This window comes from Hemiscyllium ocellatum, chromosome 39 (assembly GCF_020745735.1).
Source record: "Hemiscyllium ocellatum isolate sHemOce1 chromosome 39, sHemOce1.pat.X.cur, whole genome shotgun sequence".
Taxonomy (NCBI): Eukaryota; Metazoa; Chordata; class Chondrichthyes; order Orectolobiformes; family Hemiscylliidae; genus Hemiscyllium; species Hemiscyllium ocellatum.
The window spans coordinates 17,625,191-17,650,978 of record NC_083439.1 but is presented as its reverse complement, the minus strand read 5'-3'; the positions used below and the strand labels follow the sequence as shown (position 1 = coordinate 17,650,978).

Below are 25,788 nucleotides of genomic sequence, written 5' to 3'. Positions count from 1 at the left end.
ATAAGACCAGGAAAAATTGAACAGTTGGGAGGAGAACTGACAGCAGTCCAACAGCTGTAGACTGTTAGTCAGAACTCTCTCAGAGATCAATGAGGAGTTTGCACAGAGAAAAACCTCACCACTGACCTGGACAGCCGATCTCGGAATGAAGGGCTTTTGCCTGAAATGTCAATTTTCCTGCTCCTAGGATGCTGCCTGACCTGCTGTGCTTTTCCAGCACCACTCTAATCTTGACTGATCTCCAGTCCTCACTTTCACCTAGGCTGGGATATCTAGTCGGCATAGACTCAGTTGGATGGAAGGGACTGATTCTGTGCTATCTCTATGACACTATTCCTACTCTGTTTCCCGACTGTTAAGTAATTTTCCAACCATCTCAATACACTACTTTTACTTTCACACATTTGATCAAGAGGGTCTGGCCTCAAGCCACAAAAGGGAGATTAGATTCCCTACAGTATAGAAACAGGCCCTTCAGCCCAACAAGTCCACACTGACCCTCCGAAGAGTAACCCACCCAGATCTATTCACCCACCCTCTTGGGAAAACGTTTGGGATAACAGTGACCGAGGATTTTTGCACTCACTGGAGAGTACAAGTTTAACTTCGTTTATATTTGGAGACCTCTGACAGTGCAGCACTCCTTTCCAGGCCACTGAGTAATCAGATTGCATAAGACCATGGGAGGGATTTGAACCCGAGACCATTCGTTCTCCGAGACGAGCGCGTTACTCGGTGAGCCACAAACACCGAGGCTCCGGCGCCGCGTGAAGTGGCCTTTTTATCAGGGAGTTGGCGGCGGTTTGTTTTGCTGCAGACTCTCGGAGGGTGAGGCTCCTGTCGTCATTCAGCTGCCGCCTTCTCCATCAAAGGAGCAGCATCTCGGGCCCCGGCCTCGCCTTTCAGCCACACCCCGCTTCCCCCCTCCCTCACTCCGGGGTAGGGGAGGATGTCCGAGCCGCTGCCTCCCGGGGCCGGTGGAGGGGATGAGTCGGAGGCCGAGCTGTCCCAGAGCCTGGCCCGGACCAAGACGCGCTCATACGGCAGCACGGCGAGTGTGGCGGCCCCGCTGGCCGAGAAATACATCCAGCACCCGGTCAGCCCGAGCGACACCCTCCGAGGCCTCGCCCTGCGCTATGGAGTAACGGTGAGTCCTGGGACCCGGGGCGGGGAGCGATCAGACCGAGCGCCAGGCCGACCCCCCTCTCCGCCAGCTCACTCTCCCCCCCCCCAGCTCACTCTCCCCCCTCCATCCTCTCACTCTCCCCCCCCCCCCCCAGCTCACTCTCCCCCCCCCCCCAGCTCACTCTCCCCCCCCCCCAGCCCCCCCCCCCTCCATCATCTCACTCTCCCCCCCTCCATCATCTCACTCCCCCCCTCTCCATCATCTCACTCCCCCCCCTCTCCATCATCTCACTCTCCCCCTCTCCATCATCTCACTCCCCCCCCTCTCCATCATCTCACTCTCCCCCTCCATCATCTCACTCTCCATCATCTCACTCTCCCCTCTCCATCATCTCTCTTCCCCCTCCATCATCTCACTCTCCCCCTCTCCATCATCTCACTCTCTTCCCCCTCCATCATCTCACTCTCCCCTCTCCATCATCTCTCTTCCCCCTCCATCATCTCACTCCCCCCTCCATCATCTCACTCCCCCCATCATCTCACTCCCCCTCTCCATCATCTCTCTCCCCCTCTCCATCATCTCACTCTCCCCCTCTCCATCATCTCACTCTCCCCCTCTCCATCATCTCACTCTCCCCCCTCCATCATCTCACTCTCCCCCCTCCATCATCTCACTCTCTCCCCCCCACCATCTCACTCTCTTCCCCCCCACCATCTCACTCTCTTCCCCCCCCACCATCTCACTCTCTTCCCCCCCCACCATCTCTCTCCCCCCCCACCATCTCACTCTCTTCCCCCCCCACCATCTCACTCTCTTCCCCCCCCACCATCTCACTCTCTTCCCCCCCCACCATCTCACTCTCTTCCCCCCCCACCATCTCACTCTCTTCCCCCCCCACCATCTCACTCTCTTCCCCCCCCCCACCATCTCACTCTCTTCCCCCCCCACCATCTCACTCTCTTCCCCCCCACCATCTCACTCCTTCCCCCCCCTCACTCTCTCCCCCCCCTCCACCATCTCACTCTCTTCCCTTCCCTCCACCACCTCACTCCTCTCCCCCCCTCCACCATCTCACTCTACCCTCCCCGCCATCTCACTCTTTCCCCCAACCGCCACCGCTATCTCACTCTCTCTCTCCCGCCCCCCCCCCCCCAACCTTTTCATCTCACCACACTTACTTGGACACTTCTGTGATGTAAAGGGAGAGGTGTAAGCTTGGTAGATGAATGGTAAGAGGCACACCATTGATGTTGAAGGGGCTGATGGAGTAGCAAATTAACAATACACTGTTGTCAAAGCAGTGGTTGAGGATAAGGCTGGCTGTGGGACTGAGGATAAGAACAGAAATCAGACATCATGAACTCAGAGGGAAGTCCTAGCTATCTTCCCATTTGCTATCATAGAAAATAAGAGCAGGATTAGGCCGTTTGACACTTGGAACTTGCTCCACCATTAATTCTAATCATGGCTGGTGATTGGATTCAGTCTCTCATTCCCACTTACTTCTCCATATCAGTTGACGTCTTTAACCCTAAAAACTACATCTAATTTCTCCTCGAAAACATTCTGTGTTTTAGTCTCAACCATTTTCTGTGGTTTTCCAGAGGCTCACCACTCTCAGGGTGAAGACATTTCTCCTCATCTCAGTCTTAAATAGCCTACTTGATATTTGTTGACTGTGACCCCTGTTTCTGGCCTCCTCTGATTTTATCCTGTCTAGTCCTGTTAGAATTTTATAGGCTTCTATGAGATCCTCCTCATGCTTCTGAAACCCTAACCAATCTTCATATGTCAGTCCTGCCATCCCACGAATTAGTCTGGTAAATATTTGTTGCACTTCCTCCATAGCCAGAGCATCTTCAGATAAGACAGCTAAATTTGCACCCAGTACTATCTATCCTGTACTGACCAAATGCTTACAGAGACCAGTTGCAGGATCATCTCTCCAACCTTAAATAAACAGATTTAGACTTGGTCCTGAACACTTAAAAGACATGAATTATTAGTTAGGGTAGATCCAAGCCAAGCTGGTTTCTGCGTTCTGTTATACTGAGGCTAAATGTTTCTGTTCGCCATTCAGCAGTTATTAACATGTGCCAGTGGCACTTGAATAAATGGCATCGCGTGAGAGATAAAGTAAGCTACCCCTGGTTTCTCCTGATCATTGACTATTGATGATTCATTAATTTGTGACATTTGTGAGGATGATACTTGCTATGGAATGTACCCTATGGCAAGAAAGTGCACATGGAGCCTTTAAATCTGTAGACACTTGTGTGCTGCAGCTGCCACATGGTTCTGGCCAAACCAGGAAACTTCTTTGCTCTTTTCACCTGTCATAGGTGTGCTGGAAGAGTTTGACCACCTTCCAAGGCCAGTGGGACTTGAACCCAGAGGCTCTAGCTCAAAGAAACAGGTGTTGCTGATACACCAGCAGTCCTTCACCCAGTTATTGGCGATATTAGACGTGAATTTCTTTTAATTGTTGAACAGTGATCTTATTTTGAACTCAGGGCCCGCTTCCTCTATTACTTCACAGGAAGAACTGTAAATTAAACTTGTCAAATCAGATTATGCGTTTAAGGCATGAAAAATGTGTTTTTAAATTACTCATTTGAGGTTTTTGATGGGGGTTGGTGAGAAGTGGGATGTAGCAGTCAGGTTGTTTTTGTGATAAATAGGTTATAAGTGTAAAGTAGGACACACGTGTGAATTCTGGTTGTGTGGTTATCCAGCATTTACTGGAAACTCCGTTTGGTCTTTGCCCTTGATAGCACCGATTTTCAAAACTAGATCAGAAATATTAGCTGTCTCTAAAGTCTGAATCATGAATAGTCAGAGAAACAACTGATACGTAATGTTAATTATTGACAGCCTGAGATTCAAAATATCAGCAGTTTTGTAAAGCAAAGCAAGTAGTGAGGCTTAGCAGACGTTTTGACTCTTCAGGTTGCCCCCTTATGGCAGATTAACTATTAGTTAATGCCCATGCATTGTTTGTGCATGCACTTAGGACTTTGTCGAGAACAATCTGGGAAATATGTCTCCCAACATGTCAAAAGCTTGGATAGGACATAGCAAATAGATTAAAACATATTTATTCCCTTAAATGCCTCTCTTGTTATTTGCCTTAACTGCTTCTAGTGTTGTTATATTCCACAATCCGGATAGGGAAATTTCTGGATTAGTGGTGCTGGAAGAGCACAACAGTTCAGGCAGCATCCGAGGAGCAGTAAAATCGACGTTTCGGGCAAAAGCCCTTCATCAGGAATAAAGGCAGTGAGCCTGAAGCGTGGAGAGATAAGCTAGAGGAGAGTGGGGGTGGGGAGAAAGTAGCATAGAGTACAATAGGTGAGTGGGGGAGGGGATGAAGGTGATAGGTTGGGGGCGGGGGAGGGTGGAATGGATAGGTGGAAAAGAAGAAGAGGACAGGTCATGGGGACAGGTAGGACAGGTCATGGGGACAGTGCTGAGCTGGAAGTCTTGGACTGGGGTGAGATGGGGGAAGGGGAAATGATGAAACTGTTGAAGTCCACATTGATGCCCTGGGGTTGAAGTGTTCCGAGGCAGAAGATGAAGCGTTCTTCCTCCAGGCGTCTGGTGGTGAGGGAGCGGCGGTGAAGGAGGCCCAGGACCTCCATGTCCTCGGCAGAGTGAGAGGGGGAGTTGAAATGTTGGGCCACAGAGCGGTGTGGTTGATTGGTACGGGTGTCCTGGAGATGTTCCCTAAAGCGCTCTGTTAGGAGGTGCCCAGTCTCCCCAATGTAGAGGAGACCACATCGGGAGCAACGGATACAATAAATGATATTAGTGGATGTGCAGGTAAAACTTTGGTGGATATGGAAGGCTCCTTTAGGGCCTTGGATAGAGTTGAGGGAGGAGGTGTGCATGCAGGTTTTGCAGTTCCTGCGGTGGAGGGGAAGGTGCCAGGATGGGAGGGTGGGTTGAGAGAGGCATGGACCTGACCAGGTAGTCACGGAGGGAACGGTCTTTGCGGAAGGTGGAAAGGGATGGGGAGGGAAATATATCCCTGGTGGTGGGGTCTTTTTGGAGGTGGCGGAAATGTCGACAGATAATTTGGTTTATGTGAAGGTTGGTAGAGTAGAAGGTGAGCACCAGGGGCATTCTGTCCTTGTTACAGTTGGAGGGGTGGGGTCTGAGGGCGGAGGTGCGGGATGTGGACGAGATGCGTTGGAGGACATCTTTAACCACGTGGGAAGGGAATTTGTGGTCTCTAAAGAAGGAGGCTACCTGGTGTGTTCTGTGGTGGAACTGGTCCTCCTAGGAGCAGATACGGCGGAGACTGAGGAATTGGGAATACGGGCTGGTATTTTTGCAAGAGGTAGGGTGGGAAGAGGTGTAATCCAGGTAGCTGTGGGGGTCGGTGGGTTTGTAAAAAATGTCAGTGTCAATTCGGTCATCATTAATGGAGATGGAGAGGTCCAGGAAGGGGAGGGAGGTGTCAGAGATGGTCCAGGTAAATTTAAGGTCAGGATGGAATGTGTTAGTGAAGTTGATGAATTGTCAACCTCCTCGCGGGAGCACGAGGTGGCGCCAATGCAGTCATCAATGTAGCAGAGGAAGAGGTGGGGTGTGGTGCCAGTGTAATTACAGAAGATAGACTGTTCTACGTAACCAACAAAGAGACAGGCATAGCTGGGGCCTATACGTGTGCCTATGGCTACCCCTTTGGTCTGGAGGAAGTGGGAGGATTCAAAGGAGAAATTGTTACGGGTAAGGACCAGTTCGGCCAAACGAATGGGAGTGTCGGTGGAAGGGTACTGTTGGGGATGTCGGGAGAGGAAAAAACGGAGGGCTTGGAGGCCCTGGTCATGGCGGATGGAGGTGTAGAGGGATTAGATATCCAGGGTGAAGATGAGGCGTTGTGGGCCGTGGAAACAGAAGTCTTGGAGGAGGTGGTGTCTTGAACGTATGTGGGGAGTTCCTGGTCTGGGGGGGGATAGGACAGTATCGTGGTAGGTAGAGATGAGTTCAGTGGGGCAGGAGCATGTTGAGACAATGGGTCGGCCAGGGTGGTCAGGCTTGTGGATCTTGGGAAGGAGGTAGAACCAGCAGTGCGGGGTTCCCGGACTATGAGGTTGGAAGCTGTGGGTGGGAGATCTCCTGAGGTGATGAGGTTCTGTATGGTCTGGGAGATGATGGTTTGGTAATGGGGGGGTGGGGTCATGGTCGAGGGGGTGGTAGGAAGAGGTGTCCTCAAGTTGGCGTTTGGCTTCTGCAGTGTAGAGGTCAGTGCGCCAGACTACCACTGCGCCCCGTTTGTCTGCTGGCTTGATGGTGAGGTCGGGATTGGAGCAGAGGGATTGGAGGGCTGCGCGTTGTGAGGGTGAGAGGTTAGAGTGGGGGAGGGGTGTAGACAGGTTGAGGCGGTTAATGTCCCGGCAGCAGTTGGAAATGAAGAGATCGAGGGCAGGTAATAGGCCAGCGCGGGGTGTCCAGATGGATGCAGTGTGTTGGAGGTGGGTGAAGAGGTCCTCGGAGAGAAATTTCTCCCCAATCTGTTGGATTGATCAAGTCAGTTTATATTTCAGACCACTTGGTTTGGATTTCTGCAGGAACATAAATGGTTACAACACAGAAAAAGACTATTCAGCCTGTCCTGTCCATGATGGCTGTCTGTTAGAACTGATCAGCTCATCCTAGCCATCTGCCTTCCCCCAGAGTCCTGCAACTATTTTCTCTTCAGATAATTAGCCAATTCTCTAATCAAAGCCGCAATTGATGCTGGCTCCACCCCAGTCCCAGGTAATGCAATCCAAATTCTAGCCATGTGCTGTGAAAAATATGTTGTCTCTGGCTGTCCTGTATGTCTCTTCATAGAATTAGAGATTTTAATCATGTTTTCATCAACCTTTCACTTCAAAAAGGCTGAATTTTTTTTAAGAAGTTGGCCCTTTCCATTTTTAGAGATTATTTTATGTATCGATGTTAAAGGGAGAGTTTCAGTCACTGTATTACCCATTGAGTTTTGTAAGTCGGTGTTCCAACTTGCTGGATGTTCAAGCTACCATAAATATTTTAGATGATGAAGGCAGTTCTGGATAACCATTAAAAATGCTATCATTTGAATTTCCTCCACTGTTCATATGCATGTTCATTGAGTGGGGTAACAGTCTTGTGGTTGACAAACTATGTTGTTCAGGCTCCTTTTGCAAAACCACAGAATATATTGAATTCCATTGGCTCCCTTTGAGCCACAGCCTCCAGCTCTGATTTCACTTTCGTCTGGAGTAATGGTGAGGTTAGCAGGCAATTCCTTAATGTGGTAATATGTTGGTCCCTCAGCAAGTGCAGCACTTTTACCAAGTTGTGTCCATGCTGTGTGGCCAGGTCCTTGGTGGAGCAAGTGAAAAGGCTTTTAACAGGTGATTCCACTGCTTGGACCAGTCTAGGGATGCCCTCCAGTGAAGTCTGGATAGAGTGTGCGACATCATCCTTGTGCTCTGCACAACTGGAGCAGACAATGAAGGGATGAATTAGTTCCTGAGGAATTGGGAGAATGTGAGCAACTTTTGAGGAGGAGAAATCTTTTGGACGTGACGGAGCTCAGCTGTGTCATGTGTGACAAGCCTGACAGGACCCGATTGACAACTGGTTCAAGTTGACGACAACTGGGTACAGCAGATCATAAACAAGCAGCACGGTGGCTCAGTAGTTGGTACTGATGCCTCAAGGCACCAGGGATCTGGATTCGATTCCAGCCTTGGACTGTCTGTGTGGAGTTTGCACATTCTCCCTGTGTCTGCGTGGGTTTCCTCCCCAGTCCAAAGATGTGCAGATTAGGTGGTTTGGCCATGCTCAATTGCCCCATGGTGTCCAGGGATGTATAGGCTAGGTGGATTAGCCATGAGAAATGCAGGGTATGAGGATAAAGCAGGAGGGTGTGTCTGGGTGGGATGCTGTTTGGAGGGTCTGTGTGGACTCAGTGGGCCAAATGGCCTGCTTCCACACTGTAGGGATTCTATTTAATTTTATGATTCCCTCCTTAGTCATACATCCCAGCACTTATTATCTAACCAGTCCAAGAGGTGTTTTATTTTCTAAGTATTCAAATTTGCATTAAGTTAGAAAGTAAACCCAACCTTTGCTGGCTGCATTTAATAATGGATGCCATTTTGTGATTCTAATGATTTAATCTTATGCCCTTAAACCCCATCCTATGAGTTCAAATGTCTCATAATGATCATAGACTAAATTGCAACCTAGGTCAGCACTTGTTCAGAAATAAATTGAAAGGTGGAGTTTTATCTTTTTGGTTAGACTGTTGTTTGTGCTAGCTTTATGCATAGGCTACCAATACTTGATTCATGGCAACATCTCATATGAGAGGTTTCTATGTTAATGTCTTGTTGCAGACCTATTTAGCGATTGACTGCCATTGATTATTAGGAGCCAGTGAGTTAAAGATAAAGGGAATTAGGAGGAGGGATTTGGGATTTGCATCTCTGGGTTCAGGTAATTGTTGTAAATGTAACTACTGCTGTACATGAATATTTAGTCTATTTACAAATATCTATTTTAACCAAACTGTTTCTGTGTGTTTTGGGGGTTATACCTTTCCTTGATTGTCATCTAGCAATGAGCTGTAAGCATTTACTGTACAATGACAGGCATGCAGAGGCTCCTTGAGGTAATGTCATCGCAGCAGCTTTAAATGATAAAGCATTGCATAACTGTATATGAAAACAACTTAGTCTGTATGATTATAAAGTAGCCAGAAGCCACTTTTCTTAATTCAGTGTTACTAAGTACTAAATTCCAATGTGATTGGATAAATCAACATTTTAGCACATATGGTGGCTTTGAATTATCAGGAGTGAACTATATAACAGGATCTTTGTAATCATTAGGGAATCAACTTGTCATGAAAGGCATATTAGAAAGATAGTATTTTAAGTGAATTCCTAATTTATAATGGCATACTTAATAATCTTATATCAGGTGCTGGTCATTTTAGGGATTTGTAGGTTTATACTGTCAGATTGGAATATTGCTAACTTGCAGTTAGATGATTTTGTTTTAAATGTGTTGTTTAAATGTCAATTTTGGTGGGGCCTGCTTTCCTTCCAGCGATTCTTTGTCCCTCAATTAAATAACCAAAAGTTAAGATTTATTACCCCATAAAAGGAACTTTGCAACTGGTGTTACAGTAGGACTCACGGTATTTCAGAATCTGCTGGGGGCTGTTTCATTTACTTTCAGGAAAATGTAATAGTCATACAGCACAGAAACAGACCCTTCAGTCCAACTTGTCCATGCCAACCAGAAATCTTAAATAAATCTCATCCCATTTGCCAGCGTTTGGCCCATATCCATCTAAACCCTTCCTATTTGTATACCCATCCAGATGTTGTAATTGTACCAGCCTTCACCACTTCCTCTGGCAGCTCATTCCATACATGCACAACCCTTTGTGTGAAAAAGTTGCCACTTAGGCCCCTTTTAAATCTTTCCGCTCTCACCTTAAACCTATGTCCTCAAGTTTTGGACTCCCCACCCTGGGGAAAAGACCTTGTGTATTTACCCTATTCGTGCACATGATTTTATAAACCTCTATAAGATCACACCTTAGCCTCCAATGCTCCAGGGAAAACAGCCCCAGCCTATTCAGCCTCTCCCTGTAGCTCAAACCTTCCAACTCTGGCAACATTCTTGAAAATCTTTTCTGAACCCTTTTAGGTTTAACAACATCTTTCCTATACCAGGGAGACTAGAATGCATGCAGAATTCCATTAGTGGCCGAACCAATGTCTTTTACAGCTGCAACATGACCTCCTATACTCAGCGCACTGATCAATAAAGGAAAGCATGCCAAACGCCTTCTCCACTAACCTTTCTAACTGCAACACAATTTTCAAGGAGCTATGAACCTGCACTCCAAGGTCTCTTTGTTCAGCAACCATCGCTAGGACCTTACCATTAAGTGTATAAGTCCTGCTAAGATTTTCTTTTAGGAACATGATTGTTGACCTTTCTTAGTCTTTGTGTTTTACAAAATTAATATGATTTATGTCTGGCTGTAATCACAAATTAATATAATCAGTAAGTTAATTGACCACCCAATTTAAGATGATTCTTTATTTTAATGGTCATAGACACTCAATTGTTTGCTTATAAAGCCGGTGTGCAATTGAAAAATATGCCAATCATCCCGAAAGTTGTGGATGTTGTAATTTTACAGTTAAATCAACATAGTCAGGGGTATAACAAAATAGAAAATGTAGGAAATTCTCAGCACAGTCAAGCAGCATCAGTAAAGAGACAATGAATCATAGAGTCATACAGCACGGAAACAGATCCTTCCATCCAACGGGTCCATGCTGACCAAGTTTCCCAAACTAAACTAATCCCACTTGCCTGCGTTTGGCCCAAATCCCTCTAAACCTGTCCTGTTCATACACCTGTCCAAATGTCTTTTAAATGTTGTAACTCTACCTGCATTCACACCACCTCTTGTCAAGTTCCCTTCTTGAGATTCTTCTACGCTTGATGCAACTGCAATACGCCAATTTCTGTGAACAGTCACAATTTATTTCAGCAAGTACAAGATTCTGGAGGATCACTTAACACTCTTCGCAATGCTTGCAGAGCGTGTCAAGTGAGGCTCCCTGATCAAGAGAACCATCCTCCCCTCATACAGGGTTTTACATCACAGTCAGTCATGCATGCAAAATACAACTCCCTGCCCCTCCTCCATAGTCACATGCCACTCGAAAGCATTATAAAGTGATTAGGTTTGTCCTTTAAACTGTAGTGTTTACTGAGTAAGATTAGATTGTCACATCCTGCCTGCCAGACAGAAAAGCACCCCCCTGCCGAACATCCAATTTCTTACATGTCAGCAGAACAAATTAACCCTTTAACATCTCACTCTGGCACTTCATTCCACAAAGGAACTACCTTCTATGTGAGTTCCAAAGGGTCACATTGTACTTTATGTTAATTGATTTCTCTATACACACAGATGCTGCCAAACCTGCTGAGGTTCTCCAGCATTTTCTCTTTTTATTTTTCAGAAGTTTGCCACTCATGTTGATGTGTTCTCGGGCTTTCTGATGGTGCACGAGTTGTTTTTCCCTTTGAACAATTGGCTTGCAATTGCTGGGCATGTTCTTGTTTCTTGCCTAATTTTATAGCAGCACGGAGGCTATAAATAGTGGTTGAGGGACCATAAATGTAAGACGGTCATAATTAAATCCAACAGGGAATTCAGGAGCAACTACTTATCCAGCGAGTGATTTGAATTAAAAAAAACTCATTATCTCATGGAGAGGTTGAATAAGATACTGTAGATGCATTTCAGTGGAAGCTAGAGATGCACAAACCGACTAGGAATAGAAGGATATGTTGATGGGATTAGATGAAGTCCAGTAGAAGGAGGTTAATGGGATGTGTAAAAACCAGAATGGAGCTGGCGATGAATCGCCAATGTGCTATGAACATTCACAAAGTTTTTGAAACAACTGTGTCTGAAGCTTTATACAAACCTATGAAGAAAAGACAGGCCAGCTGTTCCTGTATGTCTTTCCCATAGTGTAACTCCTCACCCTCCTCCAATTTGACAGTCTCCCATGAAAGACAAAAAACAACTTGCCAGCAAACCTTAGACTAACCTCTCGAACCTATGAAGGTGGTCAATCACAAAAGTAGAGTTTTTTTTTAAACATGGTGAAATATGATGTGCAATGCATTGCTTAAAAGGGTGTGGAAGCAAATTCAGCAGAACCTTTCGAAGGGAAATTCAATATATGCTTGAAAGGAAAAAAGTGGAAAGCTGGTGTGGGGGAGAATAGAAGAATGAGACTAATTGATCTTTCAAAGAGTTGGCACTGCTATAATGAGTGAGTGGTGCTATGCTCAAGTTTCTGAATCCTGCATTAGCAATCTGTCTCATTCCAGAGTGACCCCTCTTAGTCTTACACACAGTTATGTTAGCCAATCTCAAGAACACATCCAGTTCTATTTAAATTGTGAGTACACTGTGAACTGGTATTTTGTTTTGGGTTGAAGATAAATATCACTTTTTGTGCAATCAGCAAATACTTCGACATTGCTGTAGTAAATTGCAGTTATAATTGATTATCATTATAAAATTTAGTATCTCCTTCCGTAATATTCTTACCTTTTATTGTAGTTCCCTCTTCTCTCTTTACTCATTCACCAATTGTTATTTTAAAATGGTGCCCCTGATTCTGGAGCTATCACTCTTATGTTTTCTAGTAGCACAGATGCCAGTTGTGCAGTTATACTGCTGGCTGCGCTTTACCTTCCTAGCAAGTGAACTATTCATTGATGTTAAAATATCTGTTAAAGTTTCAACTTTGGCAAAATGTTCATGTGACAGGCAGGTTGGGAACATTTTTTGACCCCTTGCTTTACATGAACTGCATTATCCTCTGCAAAGACTGCTTTCATTCATGTTACATCATATTGTTTGCTTTAATACAAAGCTAAAACTGATTATTGCAAAACTATGTAGTGTTAAGATTATAAGTCATTAATTTTGCATGAAGAAATGCCAATACCTGTCATTCCCAGTGAATGTCATCACATATTCTCTTGCGGAAAATTAATAGCATCTCAATGTGCTACAGAACAGGACAGATGGCAGTGCTATGATGTCATGGTAACTTGTGCTACTTGCAAACATACATCTCCAGTCTAGTGGTTTTCACTGCTGTGGTGCTAACATTGTACGAATATAACTTCAGTGACTGGGTAGCAATACAGCATTTATGTAGTAAATATTCGGATTTACTTCCAAATGGTGATGTAGTCTCATCCACTGAAAAGTGGTTACACACATTTTGTAAACTGGATGCTATTTTTTTTGTAGATAAAATGCACTATTCTTGAACCATTGTGTTTTCATATTTAGTGATTCCTCTTTTAAGTAGCACTGGTGTTTTCGACTTAAAATAAATTAGATGGTACTTTGTATTGTTAAAGTTTACTCTGTGGGAAGCAAGGGAAGTGATTGTTGGGCCCCTTGCTGAGATTTTGTATCATCGATAGTCACAGGTGAGGTGACAGAAGATTGGAGGTTGGCTTACGTGGTAACACTATTTAAGAAGGTTAGTAAGGACAAGCCAGGGAACTATAAACTGGTGAGCCTGACGTTGGTGGTGGGCACGTTGTTGGAGGGAATCCTGAGGGACAGGATTTACATGTATTTGGAAAGACCAGGACTGACTCAGGATAGTCAGCATGGCTTTGTGTGTGAGAAATCACTTCTCACGAACTTGATTGAGTTTTTTGAAGAAGTAACAAAGAGGATTGATGAGGGCAGAGTGGTGAACGTGATCTACATGGACTTCAGTAAGGCATTCGTCAAAGTTCTCAAAGGGAGACTGGTTAGCAAGTTTAGATCACATGGAATACAGGAAGAACTAGCCATTTGGATACAGAACAAGCTTGAAGGTAGAAGACACAGGATGGTGATGGAGGGTTGCTTTTCAGACTGGTGGCCTATGACCAGTGGAGTGCCACAAAGGTCAGTGTTGGTCCACTACTTTTTGTCATTTATATAATTGATTTGGACGTGAACTTAGAAGGTACAGTTAGTAAGTTTGCTGATGACACCAAAATTGGAGGTATAGTGGACAGCAAAGAAGGTTACCTCAGAGTACAACAGGATCTTGATCAGATTGACCAATGAGTTGAGGAATGGCAGATGGAGTTTAATTTAGATAAATGCAAGGTGCTACATTTTGGAAAAACAAATCAGAGCATTACGCTTAATGGCAAGGTCTTTGGGAGTGTTGCTGAGCAAAGAGACCTTGGAGTGCTGGTTCATGGCTCCTTAAAAGTAGAGTAGCAGGTACTTAGGATAGTGAAGAAGGCATTTAGTATGCTTTCCTTTGTTGATCAGAGCTTTGAGTGCAGGAGTTGGGAGGTCATGTTGCAGCTGTACAGGACATTTGGTTAGGCCGCTTTTGAAATATTGTGTGCAGTTCTGGTCTCCTTCCTATCACAATGATGTTGTGAAACTTGAAAGGGTTCAGAAAAGATTTACAAGGACGTTGCCAGGGTTTGAGGATTTGAGCTGTAGGGAGAGGCTGATAAGGTTGGGGCTGTTTTCCCTGGAGTTTCGGAGGCTGAAGGGTGACCCTCATAGAGGTGTATAAAATCATGAAGGGCATGGGTAGGGTAAATAGACAAGGTCTTTTCCCTGGGGTGTGGTAGTCCAGAACTAGCGGGCATAGGTTTAGGGTGGGAGTGGAAAGATATAAAAGGGACCTAAAGGGTAGCTTTTTGACAAAGAGGGTGGTGCATGTTTGGGATGAGGTGGTGGAGGCTGGTACAATTGCAGCATTTAAAAAGCATCTGGATGGGTATATGAATAGGAAGGGTTTAGAGGGATGTGGGCCGGGTGCTGGCAGATGGGACTAGATTGGGTTAGGATATCTGGTCAGCATGGACAAGTTGGACTGAAGGGACGGTTTCCTTGCTGTATATCTCTGACTTTGGAGTGAAACATTTTACATTTAGTTTCATATATAATTGGCACATGTTTTCAGGTGTTAGTAAAGCTAGAATGTTTGAAACTGAGAGCATAAATTGTCAATTGAATGTTGTTTTAAAATTGGTTGTAAGCTTCTAAAGCTTAATTGGAAGAACTTCTGAAATGTGTCACTGAAGTCACTCATCTTCCTTACATCAACGCTCCTTCATTAAATCCAGTGGCTTTCTTGGAAATGACAGTCCAAAGATTTTACTTTCAGGTTGGCTACACAATCGGATTGCAACACGCTGACATTATTTTGTTTTTAATGGTGGTGCAGTTCATCAATGAAAATTGATTTAAATAGCTCACTATGAAGCTAAATAATAATCAACAAGTAACATGTTGTAAAATGAGTTGATGAACTTTTTTTAATATCAGTTGCTGCTATTTACCTTGGTGTGAATATTTCAGGAAACCAGATCTTAATTTTCAGACAAGGAGGCAGTTAATAAAGTATTGTAAGGCCAATTTATTAAGCTACAGAAGTTACACTTCATAAATCAAGGCAATTTGCATCTTTGCTCTTGGTTCAGATGATTCCTGCTTTCCCACTAATGCGAGTGATAAGGTGGCTCACAATAACATTTTCCTCTCCCCGTGTCATCTTTAAATCTATCCAAGTCAGTTCCTTTTGTCCATTAAAACCTGTGGTTCATCCCATATTCTAATATACCCGTGCAATGATTAGTTAATACGTACCTACTTCCACTTCCGATTGGTCCTGATATATCATCTATGGATTAATTCATTAGTCACGATTACTTGACCTTGAGTATACACCAAACAACATGTTCTTGAACAGCCTTTTTTTTTGTGTCTATTCACAGAATGGGGATGTCACTGGCTGGGCCAGTATTGATAGCCCACCCCTAATTGCAAACAGAATGCATTGGTGAGCTACACTGTTGAAAAACTGCAGTCCATGGAGTATGTGTGCACCCATTATGATGTTTAGGACAAAGTTCCAGGATTTAGACCCAGTGATAATAAAGGAACAGCCATGTAATTCAAAGTCAGGCTTAGAAGGGAACTTGCAGGTTCCCATGCATCTTTGACTGGCATGCCCTTCTCGGTATTAGAAGTCACTGGTTTTAGAAAATGCTATCTAAGGAGCTTTGGTAGATTTCTACAGCGCATTTTGTAGTTGGTATATAAACTGATGAACATTGTCAGCACTTGGAGTGAATGTTGAGGGTGTTCATCTTTCCGAATGCTGACTTAACATGCTGTAGGCATTTATTGCGAACTTGGTCGGACGTGGTATGTCACATTTCTGTAGCAGGTGAGATTTGAATCCAGACTTTCCAGCCCAGAAGTAAGGGCACTGCCACTCTGGAGTGCCAGTCAAGCAGGCTACTTTGCCCTGGATTGTGTTGAGCTTTCGGAATGTTGTTGGAGCTGCACACTTCCAGGCAAATGGAAAGTATTTCATCACACTCCTGACCTAAACGTGATGGATGGTGGACAGGTTTTGAGGAGGTGAGTTATTCAGTGAGAATTCCCAGATTTGCACTTGTAGCCACAGTATTTACATGGTTAGTCCAGCTCAGTTTCTGGTGCATGGTAATCCCCTAAATGTTGATAGTGGGAACTCAGTGATGGTGATACAATTGTATGTAAAGGGTTATGGTTGGGTTTCCTCTTTTTGGAAATGTTCGTTGTTGGGTACCTGTGTGGCGTTAGAATAATGCAGCACAGAAACAGACCCTTTGCTCCAAGTTTATGCTGACCATAATCCTAAACAAAACTAATTCCACCTACCTGCTCCTGGCCAATATCCCTCCAAATATTTCCTATTCATGTACTTATCCAAATGTCTTTTAAACGTTGTAACTGTACCCACATCCACCACTTCCTCAGGAATTTCATTCCACACGCAAACTACACTCTGTGTAAACAAAAAAGATGCTTATGTCCTCTTTAAATCTTTCTCTTCTCAACTGAAAAATATGCTCCTAGTCTTGAAAAGACAATTACCATTAACTCTATCTATATAAAATTCTGAGGTCGCCCCTCAACCTCCTATGCTCCAGACTATTCAGTATTTCTTTATAATTCAAATCTTCCATACCCAGCAACATGAATGTTGTTCAGGCCTTATTGCATATGAATATGGCTTACTTCAGTGTCTGAGGAGTTGTACATTTGTTGCTATTGTTACTTTCTTCCTAGATAGACATCTGGGCTGGCTGACGCCTTTCCCCCATTAGGGGTTATAGTTCCAAAATTCTACAAAACGTATTCTGTAATTCTGTTACATTTTGACCAAAGTTTGTGATGGAGATCAGACACTTATTCTATTACTTATTCCTATTCACGTTATACATTCTTGTGACAATGTGGCTTTGGCTGACTTAAATCCTGCTTGCAAGTTAGAGGACTTTTCCAGAAAGTGCACATCTGAGGTTAGCTCTGTATCTCTCATGAGCTAATTCAGGATGCTTTTAGAAGTATGCATCGAATATCATTGCAGAAGTATTACCATGGTTGTAACATTCCATATCCTTTCTATGTCACGAGTGGATGGTCCCTGGTGTTTCTCTATACTTTAGTCCAGATTCTTTTTCACTCAGTGGAGTGAATACTAGTTAATAAGTAGGAAGAGCGGGAGCGACGACCAGGGGACTGCCGGTAATATATCTGGGCAGTGGTTGAACCCGAAACACTACACGTGTTGTGTCTCCCACCCAACCCCCATCCGCCCAAAAATAGGACTCTGGTTTGTTAAGGTAAGGATTTTTTATTTCTTTATCAGTGAATGGTTAAAAATTTACTTTTTATGGTTTATCTATTAAATGGTTTTTAGAAAAAGACTATAGCAGAGACGTATCAGAAAGTATTTTAACTCAAACCGATACAAAGTAACAAAGTAATTAACTAAGCAGAGATGGCTGGGCAAGTGATATGCTGTAGTTGTATGATGTGGGAGCTGGCTGATCCCATTGTGAATGGCAGTGACCACACCTGCAGCAAGTGTTGGTTGCTGGAAGAACTCCGGCTCAGAGTTGATGATCTGGAATCTGAGCTTCAAACACTGCGGCACATCCAGGAGGGGGAAGAGTTACCTGGACGCTTTGTTTCAGGAGGCAGTCACACCTGGGAGATTAAGTAATTCACATTCAGTTAGTGATCAGGGACATCAGAGTGTGACTGTAAGTGAGGCAGGCAGGGGGATCTTGAGTTCAGGAGTGCAGGAGCCTCAGCCCTTGACCTTGTCCAACAGGTATGAGATTCTTGCTCCCTGTACGGATGAGGAAAAGGGCTCTGGACAGGATGAGCCAGCTGACCACGGCACCATGGTGCAGAAGGCCATTCAAGAGGGGGGAGCAAAAAGACAAGTAGTTATTATAGGGGATTCTATAATTAGGGGACAGATGGTATCCTATGCAAGCCGGATCGAGAGTCTCGCATAGTGTGTTGCCTGCCTGGTGCCAGGGTGCGGGACATCTCCGACTGGCTTGAAAGGATATTGGAGCGGGAGGGGGAGGATCCAGTTGTGGTCCACGTTGGGACTAATAGCATAGGCGAAGCTAGGGTGGAGGACCTGTTTGGGGATTATCAAGCACTAGGAAGGAAATTGAAGTACAGGTCCTCAAGGGTCATAACCTCCGGATTACTGCCCGAGCCACGTGCCAATTGGCATAGGGATAAGAAAATTAGGGAAGTAAACACGTGGCTAAGGGATTGGTGTGGGAAAGAGGGATTCCATTTCATGGGGCATTGGCATCAGTTTTGGAACAGGGGGGATCTGTACCGCTGGGATGGTCTCCACCTGAACCGATCTGGTACCAATGTTCTAGCGAAGAGGATAAATAGGGTGGTCAGTAGGACTTTAAACTTCTGAGTTGGAGGGAAGGGAAAGTGAAACGACAGGGAGTATGGAGTTAAATGGAAAGATAAGCAGGAGGACAGCATGTATGCAGGTGGATTTAACCATGAGGCAGATTAGGAATGCAACAAAAAGGAAGGATAACTTAGGACATCTTATGACTTCCAATATTTCTAATGATAAGAATGTTAGCGTTAAGGCACTTTACCTAAATGCTCGTAGCATTTGTTACAAACGGCACAGATGATCGTGAATGATTATGATGTGGTAGGCATCACAGAGAGATGGTTGCAGGGGGTTCAGGACTGGCAGTTAAACATCCAAGGATTTACAATTTATCGAAAAGACAGGGAGGTCGGCAGAGGGGGTGGGGTTGCCTTGTTAGTTCAGAACAAAATTAAATCTGTGGAACTGAATGACATAGGGTCGGATGATGTGGAATCTGTGTGGGTGGAATTGAGGAACCACAAAGGCAAAAAAGCCATAATGGGAGTTATGTACAGACCTCCTAACAGTGGTCAGGACCTGGGGCGCAACATGTACTGGGAAATAGAAAAGGCATGTCAGAAAGGCAAGGTCACAGTGATCATGGGGGACTTCAATATGCAGGTGGACTGGGTAAATAATGTTGCCAGTGGATCCAAAGAAAGGGAATTCTTGGAATGCTTACAGGTTGGCTTTTTGGAACAGCTTGTCATGGAGTCCACAAGGGAGCAGGCTATTTTGGACATAGTGTTATGTAATGAACCAGACTTTATAAAAGATGTTAAAGTAAGGGAACACTTAGGAAGCAGCGATCATAATATGGTAGAGTTCAGTCTGCAGTTTGAAAGAGAGAAGGCAAAATCGGATGTAATGGTGTTACAGTTAAACAAAGGTAATTATGAGGGCATGAGAGAGGAACTGACGAAAATCGACTGGAAGCAGAGGCTAGCAGGGAAGACAGAAGAGCAAAAATAGCAGGAGTTTGTGGGTATAATTGAGGACACTGTACAGAGGTTCATCCCCAAGAAAAGAAAGATTATCCGGGGAGGGATTAGACAGCCATGGCTGACAAAGGAAGTCAGGAAATGTATTAAAGAAAAAGAGAGATCCTATAAAGTGGCCAAGAGCAGTGGGAAATCAGAAGATTGGGAAGGCTACAAAAACAAACAGAGGATAACAAAAAGAGAAATAAGGAAGGAGAGGATCAAATATGAAGGTAGTCTAGCCAGTAATATTAGAAATGATAGTAAAAGTTTCTTTCAATAGATAAGAAACAAACGACAGGCAAAAGTAGACGTTGGGCCACTTCACATTGATGCTGGAAGGCTAGTGATGGGAGATAAGGAAATAGCAGGAGAACTTAATAAGTACTTTGCGTCAGTCTTCACAGTGGAAGACATGAGTAATATCCCAACAATTAAAGGGAGTCAGGGGGCTGAGTTGCGTATGGTTGCCATTACAAAAGAGATAGTGCTAGAAAAGCTAAAAGGTCTTAAAATTGGCAAATCTCTTGGCCCCAATGGGCTACATCCTAGAGTTCTGAGGGAGGTGGCTGAGGAAATAGTGGAGGCGTTGGTTGCGATCTTTCAAAATTCACTGGAGTCAGGGAAAGTCCCGCATGATTGGAAGGCCGCTGTTGTAACCCCATTGTTCAAGAAAGGGTCAAGACAAAAGATGGAAAATTATAGGCCAATTAGCCTAACCTCTGTTGTTGGTAAAATTCTAGAATCCATCGTTAAGGATGAGGTTTCTAAATTCTTGGAAGAGCAGGGTCGGATTAGAACAAGTCAACATGGATTTATTAAGGGGAGGTCGTGCCTGTCAAGTAGACAAAGGAGACAAGTAGGTTAGACCAGGGAAACCTAGTGGATGTGGTCTATCTAGACTTCCAAAAGGACTTTGATAAGGTGTCACACGGGAGGCTGCTGAGTAAGGTGAGGGCCCCTGGTGCTAGAGTTGAGCTACTGGCATGGATTGAGGATTGGCTGACTGACAGAAGGCAGAGAGTTGGGATCAGAGGTTCTTTTTGGAATGGCAGCCGGTGACCAGCGGTGTCCCACAGGGTTCAGTGTTGGGGCCGCAGCTGTTCATGTTATATATTAATGATCTGGATGAAGGGACTGGGGGCATTCTAGCGAAGTTTGCCGATGATACGAAGATAAGTGGACAGACAGGTAGTACTGAGGAAGTGGGGAGGCTACAGAAGGATATAGACAGTTTGGAAGAGTGGTCCAGGAAATGGCTGATGGAATTCAATGTGAGCAAATGCGAGGTCTTGCACTTTGGAAAAAAGAATACAAGCATGGACTACTTTTCTAAACGGTGAGAAAATTCATAAAGCCAAAGTACAAAGGGATCTGTGAGTGCTAGTCGAGGATTCTCTAAAGGTAAACATGCAGGTTGAATCCATGATTAAGAAAGCGAATGCAATGTTGTCATTTATCTCAAGAGGGTTGGAATATAAAAGCAGCGATGTGCTACTGAGATTTTATAAAGTTCTGGTTAGGCCCCATTTGGAGTACTGTGTCCAGTTTTGGGCCCCACACCTCAGGAGGGACATACTGGCACTGGAGCGTGTCCAGCAGAGATTCATACGGATGATCCCTGGAATGGTAGGTCTAACATTCGAGGAACAGCTGAGGATCCTGGGATTGTACTCATTGGAGGTTAGAAGGCTAAGGGGAGATCTGCTAGAAACTTACAAGATAATACATGGCTTGGAAAGGGTGGACGCTAAGAAATTGTTTCCATTAGGTGGGGAAACTAGGATCCGTGGGAACAGCCTTAACATTAGAGGGGGTCAATTCAGAACAGAAATGCGGAGACATTTCTTCAGCCAGAGAGTGGTGGGCCTGTGGAATTCATTGCCATGGAGTGCAGTGGAGGCCGGGACACTAAATGTCTTCAAGGCAGAGATTGATAATTTCTTGATGTCACAAGGAATTAAGGGAGACGGAGAGAGTGCAGGTAAGTGGAGTTGAAATGCCTATCAGCCATGGCGGAGTGGACTCGATGGGCCAAATGGCCTTACTTCCACTCCTATGTCTTATGGTCTAATCAGAAAACCAGTTGAATACCACTCAGCGCAGGAGGATCTAAAAAGGGCAATTTGGTCAAAGAAATGAGTCTTGAAGGAGGAGATGTGGGAAGATTCAGGAAGAGAATTCCAGAGCATTGGTGTCTAGACTACTTAAGGCACAGTCAGCAATGATCAAAACTGGTCATCAAGGTGATTTGGGCATGTCTTACTCCAAGACACAATGAAAGGTCATAATTCTGAAATTCACTATTCACTTTGTGGGAGGACTGTCACTGCTGGGATTGCTCAATAAAAAGTGAAAACTATGAACATTTTCTGCACAGCTAGGGATAAGCAATTAATGTCTTGTCATTGTGTTTGTATTGTGAAAATAAATTTTGAAAAATACCTCAATTCTAATCAACTCGACTTTGAAAAAAACAGGCTAGTTCATTGCACTTCGGGTCTCGGATTTGAAGAGACAACCATTCCTGCTTTTACTCGAATCTTTTAAACAATCGTTGAAATTTGAAGCATCACTCCTGAAACTTGTCTTGGCTGACTACATGTTAGATGTAACATTTCTGGAACTTGCCTAAAACTAGCAGCTGGTTTGATGTTTTTGAGTATGTGAATGTACTTGACCAGGAAATACAAGCCTTTGTTTGTTTAACTGACCCTCTTGTGTGATCAAAGATCAGACAGTTGATACAATTGTGAAAGTAGAACATTTCCATGTTTGCTTGGGCATGTTGAATGGCAGTAGACCAACTATTCCACAAGATTACAAATGTTGTGATTCGGCATAGGAAATATGTAAGCTCCTATTACTGATCCTGTTACAAGTTATTTCAGTATTCCTTAAGGAGTCTAGAAATTCTGAACTAGAATTTATGACAGTCAGAATCAAAGAGTTAGACGTTTGTTTAATTTAATCCCTTTTGCTTAATGGTTGAGTGAGTCAGTGCATTATGGCATGAAACGCTGACCTGTGTCGATCAGGAGTAATTTAGTTTTGATCCCTGCTGGGCCCAACCTTGTGAAGTTTCAGTCTGGACAGCTTTGGGAGTGCTTCAGTTGGATGTGTCTGTGTCAACTGGTGGAAAATCCATTCAGCCTGATATTTTTCTAGGATTGAATAGGTTCATCATATATAATTAATATCTTTACTGGTGCAGCATCTCATAACTAAACCAATATTACATGGAGCAGGAAGTTCTCAACCATTTTGCTCATGAGGATGCCGACTTTGTCATGAATGTTCCACTGATCTAATTTAGCACAACATAATTTTTTTCTGAGTGACTAGTGCCATTAAAAAAACTGCAGCAAATTCATGCACAATAAGATCTCAACTGAAAATCCAATATGTTACTGAAATGAGTTCCAGGCCCACTTCCTGAAAGAGTCTGCTTTCATGACTATTTGCATCTGACCTTATCTTAGGGCACCAGCAGTTATGGCAGCAAGCAATTTGATTAACTGCCTGTGTTTGTGCTTGTCTCAGTAAACAGCTGTATACATGGTTGAGGGATCATCAGCTATATAGAGAGCAAAAGATGAAATTGACTGAACAGTTGTTGACTCTCTTGTTCATTTGCAACCCATAATGCCACAAAAGGACATCAAATTCCATGGACCTGTTGATTCACTGAGCATCTTTTAACCATGACATGCAAGAGAGTGCATCAGAAAGGAATCTACTCACAACTCTTTGCAGCAGAAATGGTCGTGGAGGCACTGCATCAGCTCACTTCTCTGTGGCATACAGAATTTGTCTTTTTGGAAATTATTGCAAAGCACCTTATTTTATAGTTTCATTCTTGGTAATAAGCAGGGGCACCGTTGACATTATTACCAATCAGTCTTGCTCTTGGTTCTTGTGCTTACAGCTGAAAAGTGTGTTGCTGGAAAAGAGCAGCAGGTCAGGCAGCATCCAAGGAGCAGGAGAATCGACGTTTCGGGCATAAGCCCTTCATCAGGAATGCCCGAAATGTCGATTCTCCTGCTCCTTGGATGCTGCCTGACCTGCTGCGCTTTTCTAGCAACACATTTTTTAGCTCTGATCTCTAGCATCTGCAGTCCTCACTTTCTCCTTTTTTCTTCTGCTTACAGAATGGAACTTTGAAATAGGCTAGTTTGAATTATTTGATTTATTTATTGTCATGTGCATTCTGTTACAAAATGCAATGAAAAGTGTTGTATAGTGTTGCCACTCCGCTGCCATTTTAAAACACCAAAAAAAATCCAAAATGTATAACATTAAAGGCACAAAAATGCAGAAATGAATAAAGTGTCCAACTTGACAGTCTTTAAGTGCTTCACCGTAGGGCCATGGGACTGGTGGCCGGGCACGAGTCGTCTTCGCCATGCTACTGCTGCTGCCAGAATGAATGCTGCCACTCTTCAGCGCCATCTCGCTTCCATCAACCCCCTCGCCACTGAGTACATGCTGGATAGCACCAATGCAGATGCCACTGTTACTACCAGGTACAGGACCGGCTCAAACTCTACTCTGCCACCACCATGAGTCTGCTTCAGGCCCACCTCACCAATACAGCTGCTGCTGATGCTGCAGTGTCTTGTGTTGGGCCCAAACTCACCTCCACTGCTGCCTGCATGAATTTGCACTGGAAGTAGATGCCGCTAGGAACTCAAACTCACCGCCACAAGTCCGCGTTGGGCTCACTCGAGTCTGAATCGTTGGGTCCACTTATAGAGTCATAGAGATGTACAGCATGAAAATGGACCCTTCGGTCCAACCCATCCATGCCGACCAGATATCCCAACCCAAACTAGTCCCACCTGCCAACACCTGGCCCATATCTCTCCAAACCCTTCCTATTCATATGTCCATCCAAATGCCTCTTAAATGTTGCAATTGTACCAGCCTCCACCACTTCCTCTGGCAGCTCATTCCACACATGTACCACCCTCTCCGTGAAAAGGTTGCCCCTTAGGTCTCTTTTATATCTTTTCCCTCTCACCCTAAACCTATGCCCTCTAGTTCAGGACTCCCCAACCCCAGGGAAAATACTTTGTCTATTTATCCTATCCATGCCCCTCATAATTTTGTAAACCTCTATAAGGTCAATCCTCTGCCTCCGACGCTCCAGGGAAAACAGCCCCAGTTGTTCAGCCTCTCTCTATAGCTCAGATCCTCCAACTCTGGCAACATCCTTGTAGATTTTTTCTAAACCCTTTCAAGTTTCACAATAACTTTTCGATAGGAAGGAGATCAGAATTGCACGCAATATTCCAACAGTGGCCGAACCAATGTCCTGTACAGCCACAACATGACCTCCCAATTCCTATACTAAATACTCTGACCAATAAAGGAAAGCGTACCAAACGCCTTCTTCACTATCCTATCTACATGCGACTCCAGTTTCAAGGAGCTATGAACCTGCACTCCAAGGTCTCTTTGTTCAGCAACACTCCCTAGGACCTTACCATTAAGTGTATGAGTCCTGCTAAGATTGCTTTAACAAAATTCAGCACCTCGCATTTATCTGAATTAAACTCCCTCTGCCAGTTCTCAGCCCATTGGCCATCTGGTCCAGATCCTGTTGTAATCTGAGGTAACCCTCTTCGCTGTCCACTACACCTCCAATTTTGGTGTAATCTGCAAACTTACAAACTGTACCTCTTACACTCACATCCAAATCATTTATGTCCATGACAAAACATAGAAGACCCAGCACCGATCCTTGTGGCACTCCACTGGTCACAGGCCTCCAGTCTGAAAAATAACCCTCCACCACCACCCTCTGTCTTCTACCTTTGAGCCAGTTCTGTATCCAAATGGCTAGTTCTCCCTGTATTCTGTGAGATCTAACCTTGCTAATCAGTCTCCCATGGGGAACCTATTTGAACGCCTTACTGAAATCCATATAGATCACATCTGCTGTGCCCTCATCAATCTTCTTTGTTACTTCTTGAAAAAACTCAATCCAGTTTGTGACACGTGATTTCCAATGCACAAAGCCATGTTGACTATCCCTAATCAGTCCTGCCTTTCCAAATACATGTGCATCCTGTACCTCAGGATTCCCTCCAACAGCTTGCCCACCACCGAGGTCAGGCTGACCGATCTATAGTTCCCTGGCTTGTCTCTACCACCCTTCTTAAACAGTGGCACCACGTTTGCCAACCTCCAGTCTTCTGGCACCTCACCTGTGACTATCAATGATACAAATATCTCAGCAAGAGGTCCAGCAATCACTTCTCTAGCTTCCCACAGAGTTCTCGGGTACACCTGATCAGGTCCTGGGGATTTATCCACTTTTAATCGTTTCAAG

At 44.4% G+C, this 25,788-nt stretch overlaps 1 protein-coding gene across 1 annotated transcript in view; it reads left to right on the top strand.

Annotated features, from left to right (window-relative positions):
- The first annotated feature begins 740 nt into the window (after nucleotides 1–740).
- Nucleotides 741–25,788, top strand: part of lysmd2 (LysM, putative peptidoglycan-binding, domain containing 2) — a 71,131-nt gene continuing 46,083 nt past the window's right edge. The window contains exon 1 of the mRNA XM_060853109.1: nucleotides 741–1,147. Within this exon, the coding sequence (XP_060709092.1) occupies nucleotides 950–1,147 (198 nt within the window). The 5' untranslated portion in view covers nucleotides 741–949. The remainder of the gene's footprint in view (nucleotides 1,148–25,788) is intronic.